The sequence below is a fragment of the Rhagoletis pomonella genome, unplaced genomic scaffold (genome assembly GCF_013731165.1).
Source record: "Rhagoletis pomonella isolate Grant_MI unplaced genomic scaffold, Rhpom_1.0 Rhpom_scaffold_00134, whole genome shotgun sequence".
In the NCBI taxonomy this organism is placed as follows: domain Eukaryota; kingdom Metazoa; phylum Arthropoda; class Insecta; order Diptera; family Tephritidae; genus Rhagoletis; species Rhagoletis pomonella.
In genome coordinates, this window is record NW_023458688.1 from 74,267 (window position 1) to 99,507 (window position 25,241).

General features: G+C 37.5%; 1 protein-coding gene across 1 annotated transcript; it reads right to left on the reverse strand.

Moving 5' to 3' along the window:
• Positions 1-22,806: 22,806 nt before the first annotated feature.
• LOC118750085 lies at positions 22,807-24,047 on the reverse strand. The gene is made up of 3 exons (XM_036484820.1): positions 23,641-24,047; positions 23,210-23,578; positions 22,807-23,131 (listed from the first exon to the last, which is right to left on the reverse strand). Exons 1-3 carry the CDS (start codon positions 23,661-23,663, stop codon positions 23,053-23,055), a joined length of 471 nt encoding a protein of 156 aa, XP_036340713.1. The 5' UTR covers positions 23,664-24,047; the 3' UTR covers positions 22,807-23,052.
• Between the last annotated feature and the right edge of the window lie 1,194 nt (positions 24,048-25,241).

Sequence of the window (25,241 nt, forward strand, 5' to 3'; positions counted from 1 at the left end):
CATAAACCCTATATACACCACTTTTCGATAGCCCTGATAGTTTCTGAAAAACTAGTTCATCATTCCAGATTTTTTGTTTTTTGATGAAAAATGGAAAAAATTCAAACTCTAACATGGAAAAAATTTAATAAATAAGAGTTTCTGTGTAAAAAGTTAAGCTACCAATGAAGAAAATCGATAGATAAATGAGAAAGCAATGATCGCTCAAATGAAAATGCGCAAGGATTTTTTGTATTAAATATGAGCAGAAAAGAGTGTACGCCACGTACACCTGAGTAGGTAGAGTGCTTACATTGAAAGCAAGAGGTGTCAGAAATGATTAATTAGTTTCTCAGAAACTATAAGGGCTAGCGAAAAGTGATGTATACACGGTTTATGGGGTAGTTCATTAGCTTTTATTTTCCCTGTCTCGTATTATGACAATTCAATTGGTTCGTAAGATATACGTGATTAAGTGAAACCACTCTTTTTTTAAGCTGAATAGCGTCAAATTGCAACTATCTCGAAAAGTTTGAAAAAAAATTATCTCGATATTCGGAATCACTGAGCAATTCTACATAGAAATTGGATAGCGGCATCTATAGAATATTTCTGCTGTAAATCAGTGTAATTATTCAAATATTACTGTAAATCACTTTGATGAAGGATTCTTTAGACATATATACCAGGGATGGAAAATAATCATTAGTTTTTTTTAATTTAAATGAAAAAGATCAACATGTTGTAAGTGCCGTACAGCAATTTTATGTATACTCACATATCTGTCTTTGTATGTCCTACCGTAATTTAGAATGATTTTTATTTTTCAAGTTTTACTAATAAAAATTATAAATGATAGTTAAAATATGATTTTTATTTTTTCGGTCAAGAATAATGATTACCCCTTGATTTAAATTTTTTTGATCGAGAATAATGATTATCCTTTAATTTTTATTTTTTTCATTCAAGAATAATGATTATCTTGCGATTTTTATTTTTTCCACTTAAGAATAACACCTTGACACCTGATTTTTATTTTCTTTCCCCCAACATAAAACTCAAAACCTTATACAACCAAGACCATATGAGCTGTTGGCATGTAATTTTATGAGAACACACTTTTTATCATGGGGTACCACCCAATGATAACGAAAAGTTTGAAATTCTACACTTACATATAGGCAGAAAATCGGCATCGAAGTGAAACAAGATCGTTTCCATGCCTTTTGCATACGCATATTCGAAAATACCGGGATTCTTGGCAAGTAATCCCGGGATTTTCGGGATTTGTAATTTGCACTAATGGCAATAATAGAAACTCCTTTTCTTGACCAGTACTGGCTATATTTCTTTAACACCGCGTGATAGTAAATTAACACCGCGCGATAGTAAATTTTAAACACAAATATCAATATATGGGCCAAATATAGTAAAATTGCGCTTTTAGTTTTTCACTCTGACGTCTGTAATTAAAAATGATTTAAAAAATTCAGAAAAATATGCTTAGAGAAGAAGTATGGGTATAAAATTAATGAGGAAATCCTGTAGAGTGTAAACATATTCAAGTTTCTAGTGCAGAAGGGCAGGTAAATATTTAAAATGTAATTTTAAAATCTTATCCTTGAAATTTCGAAATATGTATTTGTTTTTGAAAAAATTATATGGGCTCATATAAACTCGATAACATCCTCGAATTTCGTTCTTCTAACTTCGTCAGCTTAAAAATAACCTATTCGTCCTTGTGGATCCAAAAAATTTAAACTTTTTAAATTCTAAAGAAATTTCCTATTGGATTTTTTACCCATATTTTTATTCTATATTGCATTGAATTTTTTTAATAATTTTTGGAATTAATCATATCTTTGAAATTACAAAGTTCTTCAAAATAAATCCTGCGGTCAGAGAGAAAAAATAAAAACGCCACTTTAAATAAAAAAGTAGGTTTCAAACCCATTTATTATTAATTTCATGGTAGGAGAGCTTCTCAAACAATATAAATAGAAGCAATTTTTTCGATTCAAGTTGTTGAAAAGTAATGAATATCTAAATCCCGGGACCACTCCCGGGATCCCGGGATTGTGACAACGCCATCCCGAAAATCCCGGGATCGGAAAAAGCCGAAAAATTAATATCCCTATTATGTATATCCTTAATACGAAAAAACCCTAACTTACTGATCGTTTAATTTTGACAAATTTCTTTTGTTAAAGGTGCTGCATATTTTCTCCATACAAAGTGTGCTCAAACGTAAAGAAGCGTAAAGAAATAATTGTGAAAAATCAACGGTAAGCCATAGCATCTTCAAACTTACACTTTGTTTACTAAAATTAAACGGGCTACAAAACTGCTTACCCAAATTTTGTCTAAAGAAGGTAATTAAAAGGTGAAATGTTTTTATAAAAATTTAGAAAATTTTGTTTTACTTTGCGCGATGTTTGGTACTCTAGATTTTTGGAGTTATGATTAATGTGACCAACTATTTTATAGTTCAAAGAAGTACAGATTAGGTTGGGTTAAGTTAACGCCCCGAGCCGATTACGAAATTTCGAATGCGGCTAATTTCGATCCGAGAGCTCAGTGTTAGTTCACAAGTGCGAGCCAAACTGTTTCCATCTAAGCCTCACGAATGTTGGAAATTCTAAAAGAAAGTGTGGAGATAATTCCACTTCAACTACCTCTTGACCGCTGATAAAAAAGGATCAGTCGAAATTTCTAGTCTCACCGCATGAATACCAATCGCACCTTTCGTACCTTTTTCTCAATGTTAGGCTTCTACGACAGCCGCCATTGATCGCCCACCTAATTACCTGGTTCAGGTAACCTTGAGCTAGATCAAAAAGGGTGTATAGATATCGCCCCTTAACCAAAAGTTCCACATCATCTACATAGGCTATCACCCGACAGCCCACTTTTCCTGTTCCTCTAGAAGGTCGTTTACAACCGCAATCAAGGGCAGGGAAAGAGAGAGAAACCCCACCTTGTGGAGTGCTCCCATTGACTCCCCAGTCCGTAGCGACAGTTCTGTCACGAAGTAAGCTTATTAGGTTGGTTTCAACCCCCAGATTATGAATATACTTGACTATTGACTCTGGAGTGACATTGTTGAAGGCCCCCTCGATATCGAAGAGTCCCCTTCTGCATAATCTTCATGCGTGGAGGCTTCCTCTGACGACTTTAGCGATGTGTGTAGAGCGGTATTCACTGACCTTTTCTAGTAATAAGCATACTAAGCTCTTGAAAGACAGTGGCTGATAGGCCTTAATCCCTAGGAGAAACATGATAACCTTTTCCGGCCTTCGGGATGAATGCAATACTGACTCCCCTCTAAGCCTTGGGGATGTACCCGGTCCTCAAGTATAGATCCAACCATTTGCACGACACCTTCAGAGCCCTTTGCAGCTGCGTAGATATGATGTCATCGGTCCCCGGCGACTTTAATGCTTTGAACGAATTTATCGAACAGGCTATGTGAAGATTGTCCAGAAGAGCGGAGAAGAACAGGACCTGGGGAGATTTTGTAACCAGTTAGCGACAATTTTCGAATCGCTGTCGCACTTTTTGACGCAAAAACATTTATATCATGCGTTAAAAAGTGCGATAGCGATCCGAAAATTTTCGCTGACTGGTTACAGAATGTTCCTCCCGAAGTACAAAATATCGTAAAGAAGTACATTTGACTGTACTTCGAAGTACGAAGTACAAGAGCGAAAAAAGAAGTACTGTACTTCGGAAAGAAGTACGGTTGGTCACATTAGTTATGATGCTTTTAAAGAATTAACGAAAAATAAGATATGTAATATGTTTCGCAACTTTCATAGAAACTTTTTAATTTAGCGATGGTCAAAGTGGAAATTTAAGAACAAGTAAAGAAGTATAAGTTCGGGCGAAACCAAATTTTATATACCCGGCACAGGTATAAAATAACGCCGTTTCAACTTTTTCTAAACTACCTTTGCATGATGAGCAGGGGTGTTTTTTCCCATATTTCAAACGTTTTCGATAATATGTAGAGTTAGTCTTAACTCAACTAAGTTTGATAGACATCGGTAAAGCGATTACCGGGATATACCTTTTAGTCATAAAGTGGGCGGCGCCACGCCCAATTCCTAAAAGTTAATACCAGTCTTATGTATTGTTAAGGGATTCTCGTAAGTATTAACTTGGAGTAAATTAGCGTCCTCAGTTATTTAAATATCGGAGTTTTCGTATATTTAAAATTTACCTTTATACGATAAGCGGGTATAATTTTGGACTGATTTGAATAATTTTCAATGAATTGCTTTTCTGTACCAAGGTCAATAAGCGCACCGAGTTTGGTAGAAATTGATAAATCGGTTACCGAGATACACATTTGTGGTCATAAGTGGGCGGAGCCACGCCCATTATCCAGAAATTTATATGAATCTAATTTTCTTATAAGTGGCTATGGCAATCATGGATTTTAAGTGAATTAGCTTCAGTAGTTACTGATTTATCCACGTTTATGTGTTTCAGTAAATTACCGTTATATGGAAAATGGGCATGGTTATTGCCCGATTGCAGAGATTTTCAACAGCTGGACCCTTAGTAAGGCTGGTACCGAGTTTAGTAAGGAAGGGTGAAGCGGCTACTTAGATACGGCATTTCATCACGGGGCGAGGTTTCGCCCATTTTCCAAAACTTTCATAATAATACTATTTTCTATCAAAATTCTACTGCACATACTCATTTTCAACAATTTGGATCCAATATTTACTGAAATATCGTAGATTTTCCATTTTTCGAAGATACCGTTATACGTGCAGTGGGCGAGGATACAGTCCGATTTCGCCTATTTTCAACACCAACCTACCTCGGATAAAAGGCAACCTACATACCATCGTTGAGATATCTCACTTTTTGCTCGAGTTATCGTGTTTTCGGGTGGACGGACGGACGGACGTACAGACAGACAGACATGGCTTAATGGACTTCTCTTTTCATTCTGAGCATTTATGTATGCATGCATTTGTCTATATCTATCTCGATTCTTTTAGGCTGTTACAAATAAGCGTTATGAGAACAAAGTTATAATACACACACAAGTGCGCTCGGGTATAAAAATAGGGATTTTTAAATTTTACCTGATGAAAACTAAGTACCAACAAGCTAACTCTAACAATATATTGTTATACATCATTTTAAAGGTACATATATACATAAATTCCTTTTTCAAACCATGTTTGATTTTCAAAATCGGATGAAAAATGTTTAGTCAAGCTGTTATTAGATAAGTGCATAGTATGAAAATAGCGGTTGTTTTAAATAGGATAAAAATGGAGGTTTCAGGAACTATAGGAAACCTATTTTAAGTTTTGTTTCGTGTATTGTTCGTGATGTTTTTGTAGCACCGTGTTATTGGTTTCGAGCACTTATGACGTTTACAAGCAATTTGATTTTGAAGTTAAACTCACACACACAATTATTTTCCAATCTCAACGAAATATAATTACGAAAGTATCAAAAAATCAAATTTTTAATCTAGATGGTGCAACGTGCAAGAGTATGTGCATGCCTATTCTAGAAATGACACATGCATACGGCATGAAAACGATCTTGTTTCATTTCCATACCAATTTTCCGCCTATAAGTTTATAACTTCAAACATTTCATTTTTATAGGAAGATAACACAAAATAAAAGGTGGGCTCTTATAAAATTTCAAGTCAACAGTTCACATGGTCTTGGTTTTATAAGGTTTTGAGTTTTATGTTTGGCGAAAGAAAATAAAAATCAGGTGTCAATCATTATTCTTGAGTGGAAAAAATAAAAATTGCAAAATAATCATTATACTTGAGCGAAAAAAATAAAAATCAAAAGTAATCCTTATGCTCAAACGAAAATATAAAACTCAGAAGCTGAGTATCATTCTTGAGTGAAAAAATAAAAATCGCCACATAATCATTAATCTCGATCAAAACCATAGAAATCAAGATGTTATCATTATTATTGAGCAAAAAAATATAAATTATATAATAATAAATACATTCGAGCACAAAAGTAAAAATCTATAAATAATTATTATTTGTGATTAAAAAATAAAAATCGTATAATAATAATTAAATATTTATTAATATTTTTTAACTTATCCCTGATATATACATAAATTTATAGTAAAATAACACAGTATTTCAGTTACGAAGGGAAATACACCGAAATATAGCTATTTTGACATTTTTACACACATATGTACCTATGTGCGAAATAAATAATAGTAGTGAGACATTTTGACAAATTTTTTATTGATTTTATATAAAAGTCTAGCTCATAATATAACAAACACCATATAAGTTTGTTATTGCGAAAACTTACTTTTCGTACTGCGTAGTCATAATAGAATTCAGCGTTTTGTCAAGAGCTGCCACAGAATATTTCTCACGACCCTTATTTTATGGTGATTTCGTTTCTTCCAACTATCTGATTTTCAGGGCAACCATCTCCCCGACATAGCTTCAAAGGGCAAATGGTGCACAAGTGCGCTCGGGTAAAAAATATTTTACACTAGCTAATGCCTGGCTTGCTTCGGGACGCCTTATAAGAACTTTTGCGTTGACCAATACAACCAATAGTATTGCTATGCAAAACCGGTTTGTAATGTAAAAATTATGGCCCGTAGTTATAGACAAGTTAGAGGCAGGTTTTAACATTTAAAACTGTATATTAAGATAAACACTCTTTTAAAACTGTCATAGTCAACTTAAAAGACCTTTTAACTTTAAAACGGCATTTTAAATTTAAAATGAGGTTGACGAGGTTATAAAATCTTAAAAGCGTACTCTAAGTAGACGTTTTCCTGTCGAAATTTGCGGAGAAAATACAAAAGTGGTCTTAATTTGAAGAATATGCTTTCCAATCAAAGGATATTTCGAGATTTTGCGATTTTGGATGATACAATCGCAACCAGAAATAGGAAAACATACAAGGGAGGCCAAGATTCTTTTCAAATGAAAGAGGAGGATCGCAAGCAGGTCTTTTCAGCAGCAGTCCAATTAACTTCACGAATTCTTCTCACTTCCTATACAAATTAAATTATTTACGTTAATAAATTATATTTTACAAAAATTTGTTATTTACTTACAGTTTGCCTCGCCATTTCCAAAACTATTTATAAGTGTCAGTTGACACAGGGTGAACTTGCTAAAATTACAAAGTTTTCCTAATGCCGATTGGTTACTTTTTTCAGTTTATATTAATTACCCTGTTTTGTGTCAATCTAGCAAAAACCTGCCTCTAACATGTCTATAACTGACTAAAACTTAAAGCCTGCTCTAAACTTAAAGATTAATTTTAACTAGAAGAGGTTTTAACTTTCGACTATAACTACGGGCCATTAGTTTAGGTTGAAAGGACTGAAGAGCAGAACCTTGCTTACTCATATATAGAATAATAGCGCTGAGATAACATATGGTATAAATACTAGTCTCTTTCGATGCTAAAGGCTCATATTTCCACCTGTTAGATATCTGCAATTATTGCAAGGTTTGCCAAGACTGCGTAATCTTCTTCTATAATCCTGCTGTTCCACAGGATGAAAGAGTTTTCCCGTTCAAACAGTGTTCTTGATATTCCTACCGTGTTCTCTCCAATTCAGCACACTTTTCTTGAATACTGATGACCCGTTGATGTGCCTAGGATATCTGTGGAACTTAAACAATTTTGCGCTTCTTCGTATGCATTCTTGAAGAAGGGGCTTTATAAAGTCATCTAAAATGTAAATTTGTAGAGGGGCATCTAAAGATCTAGATTTCAGCGCCATCTATGTTTTGGGTACATTTTTTTGCAGAAGCAATTCTTATCATAAAGTTAATCCAGGTCATACGATAAAGACGGGTTCTCTAAATAGTTCGACTCCATCGCCATCTATCGGCACTATTTTTTTTTTTGCAAAATTATGTTATACGCTGCAGAGCAGAATTTCAAATTCATGTGACGTATGATTTCGATGTTATGTCTTATTAAAAGTTTCGTACCTATAGGATGAGCCGCGGTCCTTTTACACAAAATATCTACTTTACAATAAGCATCCACCATAAAAGTGCAAAAAGTGAAATAAGAATTTTAAAAGAAAAAAAACGTTGTCGACAAATGGCTTCGCGAAGAAAGTGTGGAGGGGCTGCAGATATACAGGAAGCAGCAACAATTCGTAGAACAGGGGATCGACTGCGCAGTTAAACCAAAAATGTATCAAAAGAAATTTTTCGACATAACTTTCCATTGCACTAATGTCACGTTTCCGCGGAACCTATGTCTATGAAAGTATTGACGAAACCCTATGTAAACGTCTTAGCAAAAGTATTTACTCACCTCCAAGTTGTAGTTCAGCTGTTGACTGTATTTGTTCCCATTCATTAGAGACAAAACATTGATACATACCGGGGTCGTCTTTTTGCACTTTCTTTATAATCAGTCTAGGGGGATCAGTTAGTATCTGTAAAAAACACATCCTTTATTAACGGTTTCAGTTAACTTTTCTTAATTAAGGTAATATATTAGAAGTAAAAAAAACTAGTTTTTTGAAACCGATCTTTTATTTAACATGGGTACGATTGCCCGCCCCCAGAACTGAAAAAAGTAAACTTTTCTACTGAAATAAATTACCTTATACAAGAAATTTGAAAACACGTTTTGCGAACACGTTTTTTGTTCATTGTCCCTCTGTTAGATTTGCACAAGATTACTTATAATGAATAACAGATCATGTAAATCTTTTCGCCAACGCACAGAGGGTTATTTGCATAGTAAAAACGGTCAAAACTATTTGGTGTACTTTTCTGCTAATTAATAAAAGAAAACATATCACAATTAGGAGTTTGTATGAGAAATACAATTATCTTAGAATAATAATTTTCGTGACATACATATCGCTCATTTACTTCAATAGTAATAATATAATAATAGGTTGGGGCTTACACATATGTTAGTGTTTGGCCGAGCTTCTCCTCCGACTCTAGTTCAAAAGTATCATAACTCAAAAAACCAAACTCTAGAAAAACGGCTTTAATGTTTTGAATTTACATATACTCCCATGGTAAAGATACTTTGTTCTAGTGAGCTGCTGGTAATCGGTACATCTATTAACTTTTTACAGAACATATAAGAAGAGGTAGCGTTAATTTCTGCGTACTTAACTCAATTTTTGTATTGTTGGTATTATGACACTATTGAAGTGCAATGGGAAATAGTCGTTGCGCTGGGTATGCAGTTACAGTTGCACGGCTATACTTAATCCCGACTCTTGCGGCCTAGTTCGCGCTTTCTGGGCAACGTGAGCAACCCATGTGCAAGATGCGGTAACCAATCCGAGTGGAGCCTTGGGTCACGGCAGAAAGAGAGGGAGCTTCGGTGGGGTCACTCAGACTTATTCGGTTTAAGGGCTCACTGAAGTCTGCAGCGTCTGTTCACCAGTAGGTGCGGCTGAAAGCGGGTGTCTGCTTGGAGCAAGCGGCTCGCTATATAAACGTGTATTTGGTTGCGAAACCACCCCCGACCCAGCAATGGGCTGTGCGCTGGATTTGCAGCCCGCCACGTAAAAACCACCTCCAGTGAAGAAGCAAGGTAAAGCCTCGGCTGGGACCCAACCTTATGATGACGACCACGGCAAAGGTTTAAAGGACTACGATTTGAGGGCATGCACCTGAAATGTCTGGACCCTTAATGGGGAAGGTGCCTCTGCCCGGCTGGTTGATGTCCTCGTAAGGACAAAAGCTGACATCACAGCCATCCAAGAAATGCGTTGGACGGGGCAAGGCAAGCAATGTCTGGGGCCTTGCGACGTCTACTACAGCTGCCATGTAAACGAGTGCAAATTCGGTGTTGGATTTGTGGTGGGAGAGAGACTCCGCCGCCGAGTACTGTCATTCACCCCGGTGGACGGGCGTCTAGCCATGATCTGCGCCCATGCCCCGGCGGAAAAGAAGGATGAGGTATCCAAGGACCTCTTCTATGAGCACTTGGAGCGCACGTATGAGCGCTGCCCCCGTCTTGAGATCAAAATCGTGCTTGGCGACTTCAATGCCAGGATAGGCAAGGAAGGAATCTTTGGAACCACCGTCGGAAAATTCAGCCTCCACGACGACACGTCCGACAACGGATTGAGGCTGATCGACTTCCGCGGGGCCCGAAACATGGTAGTATGCAGTACTAGGTTCAAGCATAAAAAGATCCATCAAGCTACGTGGCTGTCTCCGGATCGAACAACGAGAAACCAAATCGATCATGTTGTGATAGACGGAAGGCAAGCTTCCAGTGTTTTAGACGTACGAACACTCCGAGGCCCAAACATCGACTCGGACCACTATCTTGTTGCAGCCAAGATACGCACCCGCCTCTGTGCAGCAAAAAATGTGTGCCCAAATATGCAAGGAAAGCTTAACGTCGAAAAGCTGCAATCACAACAAGACATCCAGTGCTTTCGCTACTCGACTCTCACACTTGCTTTCAGAGAGCACTCTTCAACAATCCGACATGTGCGAACAGTGTAACCACATTTCCCGCTCATTAAGTACCGCCGCCAAAGAAGTAGTCGGAATTCAGCGGGCTTGAAAAGCTGGCCGAAAGAAAGAATGCCCGAAAATTTTACCAGAGAGTTAGGCGACTTACGGTAGGTTTCAAGATCAGGGCGTACTCCTGTAAGAACAACAATGGCGACCTAGTAACCGATGTTCAGAACGTACTTAAAGTATGGAGGCAACACTTTTCCGCCCTATTGAATGGCAGCAGCACGGAAAGTTGTGGAGAAGAAGAACCCGAGACCGCAGTCGTTGATGACGGAGTCGACGTGCCACCACCTGACTATGACGAGGTACGAATAGCAATAACGCGGCTGAAAAACAACAAAGCTGCTGGAGCTGACAGCCTGCCAGCTGAGCTATTCAAGTACGGCGGCGAGGAGTTGATAAGGTGCATGCATCAACTCTTGTGCAGAATATGGTCAGATGAACGCATGCCCGACGACTGGAATTTAAGTGTGCTCTGCCAAATCTTGGAAACGACCCGTGAGAAAAGGATCGACACTCACCACTTATTTGTCGACTTCAAAGCCGCTTTCGATAGCACCAAAAGGAGTTGCCTATACGCCGCTATGTTCGAATTTGGCATCCCCTCAAAACTCATACGGCTGCGTAAAATCGCGTTCAGCACTACCACCAGCTCCATCAGAATTGGGAAAGACCTCACCGAGCCGTTCGCCACCTAACGGGGTTTCACACAGGGCGACTCCCTCTCATGTGACTTCTTTAATCTGATATTGGAGAAGCTAATAAGAGCTGCAGAACTAAACCGCTCAGGAACCCTTTTCTACAGGAGCGTGCAATTGCTGGATTATGCCGATGACATCAACATGATCGGTAACAAAAACCGTGAAGTCTGTTCTGCCTTTTCCAAGTTGGATAGGGTGGGGCGAATGGGTCTGGTGGTAAACGAGGACAAGACGAAGTATCTCCTGTCATCAAACTAGCAGTCAGCACATTCACGCCTTGGCACCCACGTCACTGTTGACAGTTACAATTTCGAGAAAGTAGAGAATTTTGTTTACTTGGGAACCAGCATTAACACCGATAATAATGTCAGTATGGAAATCCAACGCAGAATCGCCCTAGCCAACAAGTGATACTTTGGATTGAGTAGGCAATTCAGGAGTAAAGTCCTCTCTCGACGTACGAAAAGCACACTTTATAAGTCACTCAACATGGCCGTGCTGGTATATGGCGCAGAAGCATGGACAATGACAACATCCGATGAAGCGGCTCTTGGAGTATTCGAGAGAAAGATTTTGCGGAAAATTAACGGGCCTTTACGCGTTTGCGACGGCGAGTACCGCAGACGATGGAACAATGAGCTGTATGAGCTTTAAAACGACATGGACATAATGCAGCGAATTAAAATAAAGCGGCCCCGCTGGCTTGGCCATGAATGGACATCGACGCTCCAGCTCTGAAAGTATTCAACTCGGAACCCGCTGGTGGTAGCAGAAGAACAGGGAGGCCCTCACTGCGATGGAAAGATCAGGTGGAGAAGCACTTGGCTTCACTTGGCGTTTCCAATTGGCGTCAGTTGGCACAGAAGAGAAACGACTGGCGTGCTTTGATGAACTCGGCCAAAATCGCTTAGGCGGTTACAGCGCCAAATAAGAAGAAGAAGAAGACACTATTGAAGTAAATGAGCGATATGTATTTTTGCATCAGCTAATGCGATGCTAAAGAGAAATGCGGTGCGATAGGCAAATATGTAAGAAATACGCTGTGGCGATTTCCTATCGCATCGCATTTCTCGTTGGCATCGCATTAAAGAGTAGCCCCAAAGATACCATAGGTCCACAAAAAAGGTTTTTCAGAAAAGGATTATCTAGGACTTATTTAGATCGGGGACTGCGGATATTTTCCTTTTCATTATTTTAAGTCGACGTACGCATAAAACGGGCGACAAAAAAAATTTGCATATATGAAAGAATACACATAAAAAAAAAATAAATATTTAACTAAGAGTTAGCAATATTACTTTTTTTTATTCATCCACTGAAGCTTTTAAAATATCAGGCAAGACGCGCGAGTATTGCGTTATGTAAAGCAGTAAACGAACATTCAATGCTGATACTAGCTGCACAAATCATTGTAGTGTGAACACAAATTACGCAGCGGGTTATTTTTGGTACAGTTTAGACGGAGAAGGGGTAAATGGAAAGGCACAAAGTGTCTAGACATTCTAACAGGAACAGTAAAATTAAGGTCAGCCGAGTCAATCTCGTCGATTATCAACTTATGGAGAAACATAACCCGCGTAATATTCGATTTTCAACAGTTGGTAAACTAATAAGGAGCCTATTTCTATAAGGTAGAAGACGGAGATTTGATTTCCATTTGTGGCCACGTAATTCAAAAATTACAAATTGCTTTTGTACTGACTAAATTCGCTTAATCTAATTTTGGTATCGAGGACATCATACAGACGAACAATACTCAAGTAATCGATGAACCAACGATGTGTAAAGAATCCGTAACATACGGATAATCAAACTCTTTAACCCACCATTTACCAAATCCGAGTTCCCCCTTGGCTTTGTTCACGATTGATGATATATGAGTGAAAATCTCTCAAGTGGGCAAAATTGGACGATCAAGGTTTTTTCGCACAAATCACTTTATTCGGTTTACAACCAAATAAATAATTTTTTATTTGAGCAATTTTGCACAATTCGAAGTTTTACAAGAGTTATTGTTATTAAATTTTTTTTGATGAATTCAGTAACTATTTATTATCCACTAATTCATAGCATGTATCTATATTATTTGTTTCATGATAATAGTTAATTAGACACGCTTTAACCTGATTGTTTAAATTTTTCAAATATTCTCTATTTTGTAAAAAAGATTTTAATTTTTTTTAGTTTGTATAAACAAATGGAAATATTTATTACTTCTCGATCAGATTTCTTAATCGTTTACATTGAAAATAAATCTCTATTCTATAATACATTATTCAAATGAAAAAAAAACACGGAATCTTGCACGGAGTCGCTAGTTATTACTTTTTTTCGCTCCTGCCAGTTGTGCTTTTGCTTTCATGCCGCGTGCCGCGCAGACTCGCAGGTAGCGCGGTGCAACCAGATAACGCAAAATAAGCATAGATTATTTAATACAATATTTTTTAAAGTTGTATATATAAATAAGTACATACATAACATGCATATTTATATATCGAGGGCTTATATTCAATACCCTCTATCTGCAAAAACTCAATTTTTCAGGAGAGCAAAAAAACCGGGGTTTATACTTCTAAATATATATCATCTGAAAATACTGAAAATTCGCTTCAGATAATACGCTCTTTAAAATACGTTTATGCAAGTTTTATGTACAGTATGTAACAAATAAATAAACTTTTTCATAAGTTTCATAAATTGCATTTTATTTACATAAAATTTACAAAGGACTCAAACATTTTCAACCGGCTTCAAAAAAGGGGAGGTTATCAATTCTTCGGAGTATTTTTTCTTCTTTTGTGTATGCCACCGCATAACTTTGGACCGCGTAAGCCGACTCCAATAATTGTGTTTTTTACCGTAATTAAAACTTAATCCCATTATTCGGTTTTGCTTTTAGCTTAAAAATTACTTGTTTAATAAAAAGTTTTAAAACAAAAGATGCACTCAACTTTCAAAAGTAATACAAAATTTTACAAAAGAATTTTAATATAAATAAATTAAACAATTCCATGAAATTTTTACACTTTTATGTTCATTTTCGGAGATTTCTGGTTTCTGATTTTTTTAATACTTCGAATACCGAAAATTTAACTGAACTTGTATTTTTATCATGTAGCTCATTTTGGTGGAACGAATTCGAAGTTAGCAAATTAAATCTTCGAATGCTTGTTAATCACATATCAGTGGTTAACTTTTTTAGGCTGTAAAGCCTAAGTAAAAAGCAATAGTAAGTGAGTATGCATTGCATATTTTAGGACAATGTTTTCATTCGCAGTTAAACTTTAAAGAGCTCTCAAGAAAAACGAATAATTCTTACAAAATGACACACAAGAAATGGAAAAGAAATTTTCTTCCATCAAAATTTCTTAAATCAGTTTGCAGCTCTCAAGAAAAAAATGCTCTTTTATTTATTTCTTCAAGAAAATTTGCTTCTTCTCTTCTTCTCTGCTTCTTGCTTAACGTCGAAAAGCTGCAATCACAACAATACATCCAGTGCTTTCGCTACTCGACTCTCACACTTGCCCTCAGAGAGCACTCTTCAACAAACCGACATATGCGAGCAGTGGAACCACATTTCCCGCTCATTAAGTGCCGCCGCCAAAGAAGTAGTCGGAATTCAGCGGGCTTGAAAAGCTGGCCGAAAGAAAGAATGCCCGAAAATTTTACCAGAGAGTTAGGCGACTTACGGTAGGTTTCAAGATCAGGGCGCACTCCTGTAAGAACAACAATGGCGACCTAGTAACCGATGTTCAGAACGTACTTAAAGAATGGAGGGAACACTTTTCCGCCCTACTAAATGGTAGCAGCACGGAAAGTTGTGAAGAAGAAGAACCCGAGCCCGCAGTCGATGATGACGGAATCGACGTGCCATCACCTGACTATGACGAGGTACGAATAGCAATAACGCGGCTGAAAAACAACAAAGCTGCTGGAGCTGACAGCCTGCCAGCTGAGCTATTCAAGTACGGCGGCGAGGAGTTGATAAGGTGCATGCATCAACTCTTGGTCAGAATATGGTCAGATGGATGCATGCCCGACGACTGGAATTTAAGTGTGCTCTGCCCAATCCACAAGAAAGGTGACCCCGCCATTCGCGCCAACTACCGCGGGATCAGCCTTCTAAGCATAGGTTACAAGGTCTTATCGAGCGTATTGTGTGAAAGACTGAAGCCCACCGTCAATGAACTGATTGGGCCTTATCAGTGTGGCTTTAGACCTGGCAAATCCACCATAGACCAGGTATTCACAGTACGCTAAATCTTGGAAAAGACCCGCGAGAAAAGGATCGACACTCACCACCTATTGGTCGACTTTAAAGCCGCCTTTGACAGCACTAAAAGGAGTTACCTATACGCCGCTATGTCTGAATTTGGCATCCCCTCAAAACTCATACGGCTGTGCAAAATTACGTTGAGCAATACCACCAGCTCCGTCAGAATTGGAAAAGACCTCTCCGAGCCGTTCGCCACCAAACTGGGTTTCAGACATGTGACTTCTTTAATCTCATGTTGGAGAAGATAATAAGAGCTGCAGAACTGAACCGCTCAGGAACAATTTACTACAAGAGCGTGCAATTTCTGGCTTATGCCGATGACATCGATATCATCGGTGTCAAAAACCGCGAAGTCTGTTCTGCCTTTTCCAAGTTGGATAAGGAAGCAAAGCGAATGGGTCTGATGGTAAACGAGGACAAGACGAAGTATCTCCTGTCATCAAACAAACAGTCTGCACATTCGCGCCTTGGCACCCACGTCACTGTTGGCAGTTACAATTTCGAGAAAGTAGAGAATTTTGTTTACTTGGGAACTAGCATTAACACCGATAATAATGTGAGTATGGAAATCCAACACAGAATCACTCTTGCCAACAAGCGCTACTATGGACTGAGTAGGCAATTCAGGAGTAAAGTCCTCTCTCGACGTACGAAAACCACGCTCTATAAGTCACTCATCATGCCCGTGCTGGTAGTAGTAGTATATCGATGGCTGAGTGGAAGATCGACCTATCTCGGCAGCCAGTTCGAAAACAATTTATCTCAAAAAACTTTTCAAGAAAGTACTATTTCAGAATTCGTTTCAAAGACACCCTATCTCAGCTGCCGATTCAAAACGCCCTATATCAGCATATTTTCAATACATTTTGAAGTAAGATAGGGCGTTTTTGAACAGAATTTTGAGATAGGGTGTTTTTCAATAAAATTCTGAAATAGGGCGTTCTTGAAAAGTTTTTTGAGATAGAGCGTTTTCGAACTGGCAGCCGAGATAGGTCGATCTTCCACTCAGCCGTCGATATTTATTTATTCAACTTTTAGATACATTATGAATAATATTTAGTTTCAAAACAAGTACAACTTGGTTAAATTTAAATAAATACATAACAGATGTGACAATAACAGAAATTGTTGTGTGTCACGCTGTATAATCCATAAACACATCGATACATGTTCAATAAAATTCATTAATTATAATTATTAAGTTCCTATATTGAGTGCTTTCTCGTAGATACTTATACAAAGCTAAGTAGTTGTGACCATTTAAAATGCTTATGACTTTAGCCAAATCTAAAACTTGTTCACCAAAAAAAATCAGACGTATGTTTTTATAGATGGGACATATACCAATAAAGTGATAGATACATTCAACTTCCCCCAAATTACAAACTGGGCAAATTTCCGAAGAAACGTTTTTAAAAGGTCTTGCGTTGAGGTTGAGGAGACCCGCTCTAGCGCCGAAAATCAAGCTTATTTTGGACGTGCTAATTTCATCACTAAAATATGTTTGCGAAGGTGGGCCAAGCTTTGGGTACAGGTCACGAGAAGTTGACTTTTAGGCACATTCTAAAAACATACTGAGCTCATTCTCAACAAGCTTATCTAGTAAGGTAGGGATGTAACTGCCTAGTGCCTTTGGAGAGAAGTCTGTTATAGCACCCATATTTGCCTTATGGACAATATCGTTCCAGCCTTTTACCCAATACGTAGCTTTCTGCAGCGTCTCTTCCGCCAGTATTCGAAGCAACCTTGAGTTTTCTAGGTTCAGACATCTGACTATAAAAAGCATGTGAGAGCGCAGTGTATGAAAAATTTTGGAAAGATACCCGTTTCAAGGTGCAGCATATAGTTCGGCGTGTTAGGTGGGAGAAAAATAAGTTTTTTTATGAAAAAACGTAGAAGCTTTTCCACTTGCTCATATCTTTCAAAGCCCCATATTTGGGACCCATAAAACATGATCGACCTGGAGGCTGAGTCAAAAATTTTTAGCTTCTTGGACAAGTGTATTCTTGGGTTGTTTATGAACTTTAACCACGTAGCGTTAATGGTGTTCTTAGCGTTAACAAGCTTAGAATCCAGGTGTTTGGAATATGAGAGCTTGTAGTTCAGAAGTACTCCCAAGTATTTATATTCATTTACGATATCCACCAGCTGATTACCATAAGTCCAGCTCCAATTAGATGGGATTCTTGTACCTTTCCTGAAAACTAAGATCTTCGATTTCATTAAGTTTAATCTAAGCGCCCATTGTGTACAGTACGAGTGCAATGCATCAATCATTTCTTGCAGCTGCTGCGGAGATTCCGCCAGCAAAACTATATCATCCGCATACATTAACAGTTTTATAGTTGTATTAGCCACTTTAACTCCACCAGGGAGATAGTTGTGCAGGTTGTTGAGGTACAAGGAGAACAACACCGGGCTAAGCAGGCAGCCTTGCCGCACCCCCTGGTTGACTGGAAAAGCATCTGAAAGTTTGCCATTATAACGCACTTGGCTGCTAGTGTTAGCGTATATAAGACGTAGCGTTTCGATTAGATGACTCGAGAGACCATAGGAAGCTAGTTTGTAAAAGAGCTTATTTCGAGGGATAGCATCGAAAGCACAGGAGAAGTCGATGAAAAAGACAAATGTTTTAGAGTTAGAAGCAAAGTTTAAATGTACAATACTTGTTAGATTGAACAAATTATCCACTGTAGAGTAGTTCCTACGGCTTGAAACTCGTCAAGAACCTCATTGCATTCAACCCAGGAATTTGTTATATTTAAGAGTAAGCCCGTAAAGACTTTGTATATCGTATCCAGGAGCGATAAGCCTCTGTAGTTAGAAGCAGAGGAAGGATCACCTTTCTTGAAGAGAGCAATTGTAACAGACGTGCGGAACGACGGGGGGATTTGCTTTTTAAGATATATATAGTTAAAAAGTGCTAAAAGTTCGTTTAAAAAACATTGAGGTGCAAATTTATAAAACTCGTAACTTATACCATCACTACCCGGAGATTTGTCTTTTCCGGCATTTCTAAGCACTAAGCGAAGCTCGTTCATGTCAAAAGGCGAGTCGATAAAGGGGTCGATGGTGGACGGCAAGGCCCAATGTATGTCAAAATCACACGGATGAGAATAAATCTTCTTGAAGTGAGCACAAAAATCGCACAGTTGAAGGTCAGAAGCAAAAATCGGCTTTGAAAACTTCAACGAGTTGGCTAGACGCCAGCAGTCACTAGTGTTCTTGACGCTGTTTAAAAGCTCAATTTGCTTACAGCTCCAACTCAACTTTTTCCGCGTACAAAGATTGTTATATCTTTTACGACAGGTGATATATTTATCCTTATCCTCATCTCTATTGGATCTCTTGAAGACAGTAAGGAATTTTAACATTTTTTTACGCAGGTTATGACATTGGCTGTCAAACCACGAATGTTTTGGCGTGAAGTAAGCTTTACTTGCCTGGTTAGAAGCTGATGCCTTAATTTTGTCAGTTAATATAGTAACTTTATCTTCTATCGGTATGCTTGAATAAATATATTCGCATTCACTCTTATCTGCTATGAGACGAGCGTACCTTTCAGCGTAGCTATTTTTCCATTTCAGTTTGGGTGTGGGAGATTTTAAATACCACATCGCTGCTTGATCGTGTCCGCGATCGGAAGTTCAAAATAACTGGGATATGGTCTGAATATTCTTTGGCACCAATGCGCAAATCACATATGAAGCGAAGTATATCATAGGAGAAAATACCGTAATCAATGAAAGAGCTACCGGCACCACCGCAAAATGTTATCTCACCACTCTTATCGCCTGAGGTTCTTCCATTTAATATCAGTCCTCCCATGTCATCGAAAATATTAAGCAACTGTTTGCCCTTCCTATCAAGTACAACATCTTTCGATTTACGGGTTGCATAAATATGCGGAAAAGCTGAAAGAATATTCTCATCGACCACTTGAGATACATCTAAGCGCGCGTTGAGGTCCCCAAGTATACAAAATGAGCTCGGATTGAAATTATTCATTAGGTTTTCAAACGTTTTAAAGTCTTCATTCCAATTTGTGCAGTTTATGTATTGGGGAATTAAATAAAAGATCACCTCATCTAGTTTAATCCTCAGAATTACACTATCCCATTGAAACATAAACTTAAGATCGTAAAGGTGCTCAAGGCTCTTCCTGAAACCATAGAGACAACCCCCACTCGCCCGACCAGCTTTGTGCAGCTTGGACGCATCAGTCCATTGTAGCTGAAAATCTGTAAAGTGGTGAAAAAATGTTGATCTGTCTTCAGACATAATATGTGTTTCGAAAAGGAAAAACATGTCAAAAGACTTAATGTAGCTAAAAAACTGGCCATATTTAAGTTTACTATTTAGGTTAGCTACGTTATAAGACAAGATTGCAATATTGTTTAAGTTTTCGTCATACCCTGAATCTACATGTACATTCGCAATACTACTACCTAGCCTACTTAGTTTTTTTGTTCGTTATATTTTGCAAAATTTTATCATAGTTAAGACCATTTAGATCGAGTGAGTCGCCATACCAGTCCTTCAGCATTCTTAACGCCGGTTCGCCTCCGCATTTCAGCACGTTGCCACTGTCGTAGTTCATCCACTTCCCGCATACATTTAAGGAGTCGTTGTGTACAAACACTTTCTTGCTCCGGTCAATGGAAGAGAGAGTTTTCTTAATTTGTAGGAGGACTCTTTTGCGTGTACGTTTATCTTCGCATAAATCCCTCTCTATGAATACCGAAGACCCCGCCAGTTTTTTGGAATTTCTTAGGACTTCAGATGCCACTTGTGCGCATTCAAATTCTGCAACGACGCCAACCTTGTTTTTGTCCCGAAATATTATATGCGTTTCCCGGACTTTGGCCTCCGGCGGTTCCAGCTTCTCTTGTAAAAAGGTACCAAGGTTATCTTTGTTTGCCGTCTCTAACTTCAGCCCTTTCAGCCGGTCTGCCTCTCTTTCAGCTTTTAATATTTTAATTTCTTCCTTCAGAGCTTTATTCTCCTCCTCTAACTCACACAGTTTCTGCGAAACGGAACCCAACTGTTGCTTGATATCGTTTACGTCATCTTTCGTTGCAAGGTTACTCAGATTCCCTTGGAAGTTCTGCCCGTGCTGGTATATGGCGCAGAAGCATGGACAATGACAACATCCGATGAGGCGGAGTGTTCGAGAGAAAGATTTTGCGGAAGATTTATTATATTAAGATTACGCGGTGGCGACGGCGAGTACCGCAGACGATGGAACGTTGAGCTGTATGAGCTTTACAACGATATGGACATAATGCAGCGAATTAAAATACAGCGGCTCCGCTAGCTTGACTTTGATGATCCAGCTCTGAAAGTATTCAACTCGGAACCCGCTGGTGGTAGCAGAGGAAGAGGGAGGCCCCCACTGCCATGGAAAGATCAAGTGGAGAAGGACTTGGCTTCACTTGGCGTTTCCAATCGGCGTCAGTTGAACAGAAGAAGAGAACATGACATAATTTTCAATGCAATATCTGTCAAAATATGTAAATAAAATAAAATATATATACGTTTTTCTTAAAAAAATACGTAATTACACATTTACTAGAAGTAGCATAAAAATACCTTTCATTTGATATATAATTTTTTATAGTTAGGTTTAAAGACAACTGCCAACAACGAAATAAAACAACTGTATTGATATTATATTTTATTAATTTATTTCATATAAAATGATATTTCATAAGTCGATTACGGATAGCAACACAACCACGGCTTGGTTGCCAGCTGACAACGCAACTGGAAAGAAAATTTGTATTACGAATGGCAACTATCGTTAGTTGCTGTAGGGTTATCAATAATCGAAATTTGACAGTTCAACAACCAGCAAGCGGCTGTAAACAAGCTGTGCGAGTAAAATTAAATTATTAAAATAAAGAATTTTAAAGAAAAGACAGCAATAAAGCTAAATTCATCACAATTATTTGTTTATGAGGAAGAGAAATGAATGAACGCGGTTTCAATCAGGCGCCACTCAAAGGATAATTCCAATCCTCTAGAGCTACCGCGTGTACTGTACGCAAAAGTTAATGCTTTATTTTGTTATCGTTTTGTGTTCATTTTCAAAACATATTGAGGACTTCCCAAAGAAGCTGTAGTATAATTGGTTAATAAACAGATGAACCACTTCGTTCAACTTCAATACCTCCGCTCATAAAAGCTTGCGCACCTCTTCGATTTTTCGCACAAGAAAGTGCCACAGCAACGACTTTAATTTGGAAAACTGGGTGTGTCGGTAGTTTTAAAAGAGGTACTTCAGTTGATAAAGGAGAAAATTTGCAATAAGTTTTCGCTTCTGTTTCGCCAAAAGGGCGTTCTCCACGGGAACTAAAATTTCAAGTTATTGGTTTGTTATTTTCACCATATTCTGTAAAAGCAAACTGCATTGCAAAATGTTAATATCGTTCAAATTATTAAAAAGTAAAATATATCACACACTTCTCAATTTTCGCTCCTAAATACGCTCCAAAAACATTCCCAGCAACCACTAAAATGTAGTCGCCTGTATACACACTTTGTAGCAACTGCAGTTGTCAGTTGAAAGTTGCCAGTTGCCATCTGTAATATCGTTTTCGCAACTAGCAACGCAACTGATGTTCGATTGCTATCGATAATCGACCCATTAAAATAAAATAAAAATTTTGAATAAAAATATAGCGCGATATTTTCTTCCAAATGTTCGCCTGCAGAGCTTTTTTTCTTTTAACATATAAAATCATATTTTAATATTTAGTAATATTACCGAAGATTTTTTTAATATAAATCATATATTTAATTAAAGGTGTTTTTGTGCTCTTTATTATCTTCTGCGTATCTTTTAATATAGTTTTTTAAAGAAAAGCAAATTTTTATAAAAAACAAATTGCCATAAGTTATATATACATATATGTTATATACACATATGAAATCAAAGGACTTTTAATTACCTTTCCAACCCTATCCATACTTTGAAAATTGGTTCAAAATTTTTCAAAATATAAGCTTTTGAAAATATTGAAAGTTCCACGTTTACCCTCCCTAGCACCGCTCCTATGAATTTGCACCAAAATGGAATGTATTCCATTAAAATTAGCGATCCGTTGAGTACCAATAGCAATATTTTTACAAAGATGCAGAGGGGGATTCACGACCAGCGTCCGGACTTTGCTCCGATCGGAGTAGATTTACTCCGATTTCTTTTTTAAATTTAAAATCTACTCCCTACTCCGCTTAACTTAAATATGCTCCGACTTTTTTTTTTTTTTCTTTTAATTTATTGTATGTCCTTTTTTAAAGACAAGTACAAAACTTAAAGCTATGACAACCGAGGTCTTAAGCTTACTGACATCAGTAACTTATGCTAATTATTTTAACTTTATATATCATTATATATATTACAATACTTTAGATAGTATAATATTTTATTTATGTTTACAATTGTTAGATCAGTTAGTAGGGTTGAAGGCTTAGTATTATTAAGAGAACTCCTGTGTCTTCTGAAATGAATGCAGTAGTCTAAAATATGCTCTACTGTTGAGTTGGATGCGTTACAGTATTTACAGTTGCTACTTTCTTTACTAATTATATGTTCGTGGGACATCCTCGTGTGACCCAGTCTGAGTCTTGTAATCTTTACAAAGTCTTTTCTGGTTATGCCTTCATTAGGAGACAATTTAAATCGATTGTATATATTATTCATGTTAGGGTTTATTGTAATTTTTGTATAGCTTGTACCAGTTAGTTGTTCTATCGTATAACTCTTGGTGTCGTCTGTTGAATATATCTTTTATGTGTCTTAGTATATCGGGATATAGTATGTTAGGCGTAGTTATAAGTGGTAGATTATGTGCGGATTTTGCTACTGTGTCGGCTATCTCGTTGCCTGTTATTTTTGTGTGGCCAGGTACCCAGATAAGTTTAATTTTGTTATTATTTTTTATAAGTAAGTTTCTTATGGAGTTGGTGTAGAAGTTGTCATTAGTTAAATTAGATATTGATTTTAACGACGAAAGCGAGTCCGTACATATGGCAAATTTTCCGTGGGTGTGACTGGCAAATATAATGGCCTCATGAATGGCTATTGTTTCCGCCGCGTAGTTCGAGCTATATTTAGGCAGGTGGGTGGTCAGAATTGTTTTTTGGTCTAGTATGATACTATAGCTTACCATGTCACCCTGTTTACTTCCATCTGTATAAATAAATCTGAAGGAAGGTATTTGTTGTTTCAGGTTAAGAATTCCTGTGTATGAATATCAGTAGCCCATCGGTGTAAGGAGTAGTTAATTGAAGTAGGTTGAAGTTGCCAAGGAGGAAATATGAAGTGCTTGCTAATCTCATAGTTGATTGGAATGCCTAATGCGTTTGCTGTTGTTATTATTTTGTTAAGAGTAGATGGAATTCTAGGGGCTCTTTTTTATTTTTTTTAGTTTTACTGCCAAATTAGGTAGTAAGGTGTTGTCGTTAATTAAAATGGATTTCCAGAGTTTATGTATAGCTATCTCAAGAATGATAGAATACAAGATTGCGCCCATCAGAGAGGATTTTTGAGAATAACTTTTGTGTGACGTCACACTGGTGCAATTGCGAGAGAGAAATGCCAAAACGTCAGCAAGAATGGAAGAAGAAAAAATGTTGCAAGGAAAACGTAAACAAGTTGCACAAGCGTGACGTCATACAAACAACGATTCTGTCAAATTCACTGAGAGAGGAATAGCGGTACCGTAATGGGCGCAACCTCTACTTCTCTCAATCGTGCTTTTAGCCATCTCACGGCTTAGTTCTATTGGCAGTATTTTAGCTTCGCATCTAATATTAGTTACGGGTGTAGTCCTGTATGCTCCAAGAGCTATTCTAATGGCTGAGTTTATGGTAGAGTTTAGTCTGTTTAAAATAGATTTCGGGGAGAAACCAAACAAGTATATTCCATAGTTAACTTTTGAAATTATTAGAGAATTTACTGCCCGAACTAAAGAAATTGGATTGCAGTTATATTTCGTACTTGAGAGACATTTAATGATGTTGAGCTTTTTGTTTAATGAGGCTATGAGTTGATTTATATGGTATTCCCATCTGTATCTTTTATTAAAATATATGCCTAGGATTCTTAAGTTGTCAACATTGCTTAGATTTAATTGGTTACAGGTGATGTTGGTTGTGCAATTTTTCATCCGACAGATGTGAATATGTTTGCATTTGCTTAGCGAAAGGACTGCTCCAGAGTATTGACACCAGTTTGAAATGTCGTTATATATGTGATTTAGGTTATAGTTAGTATTTTTGTTTTATTAATTTTCTTTATCAATATGAAGTCATCTGCGTATGCTAAGAAATGGATTTCCTTATGGAGAGAAATAATTTTGCACACTTTATTGTAGGCTATAAGGAATAAAATCACAGATAAAGGGGAACCCTGAGGTATTCCATTCTGTAGGGGGTACATTTTGTACATATTTATGCCTATTCTAACTCGAATCTGCCGATTGGTCATGAAGTTCTTAACATAATTGAAAACTTTAGGTCCTATTTTCCATTCAATAAGTTGGTCTAAAATTGTATGGATACCAATTTTTTCGAAAGCTGTCGCGAAATCGAGGGAAACAATGGATAGATGCTTTTTGGGAGATAGGGACTGAGTAATCTGATGGTCTAGATCGACTAGATAATCAGACACTGATTTCCCTTTTCGGAAGCCCATTTGATGGCTATGCAGTAGCTTATCGCAGGAAACAAACCACCATAGCCGATTGGCTATAATTTGGTCCAAAAC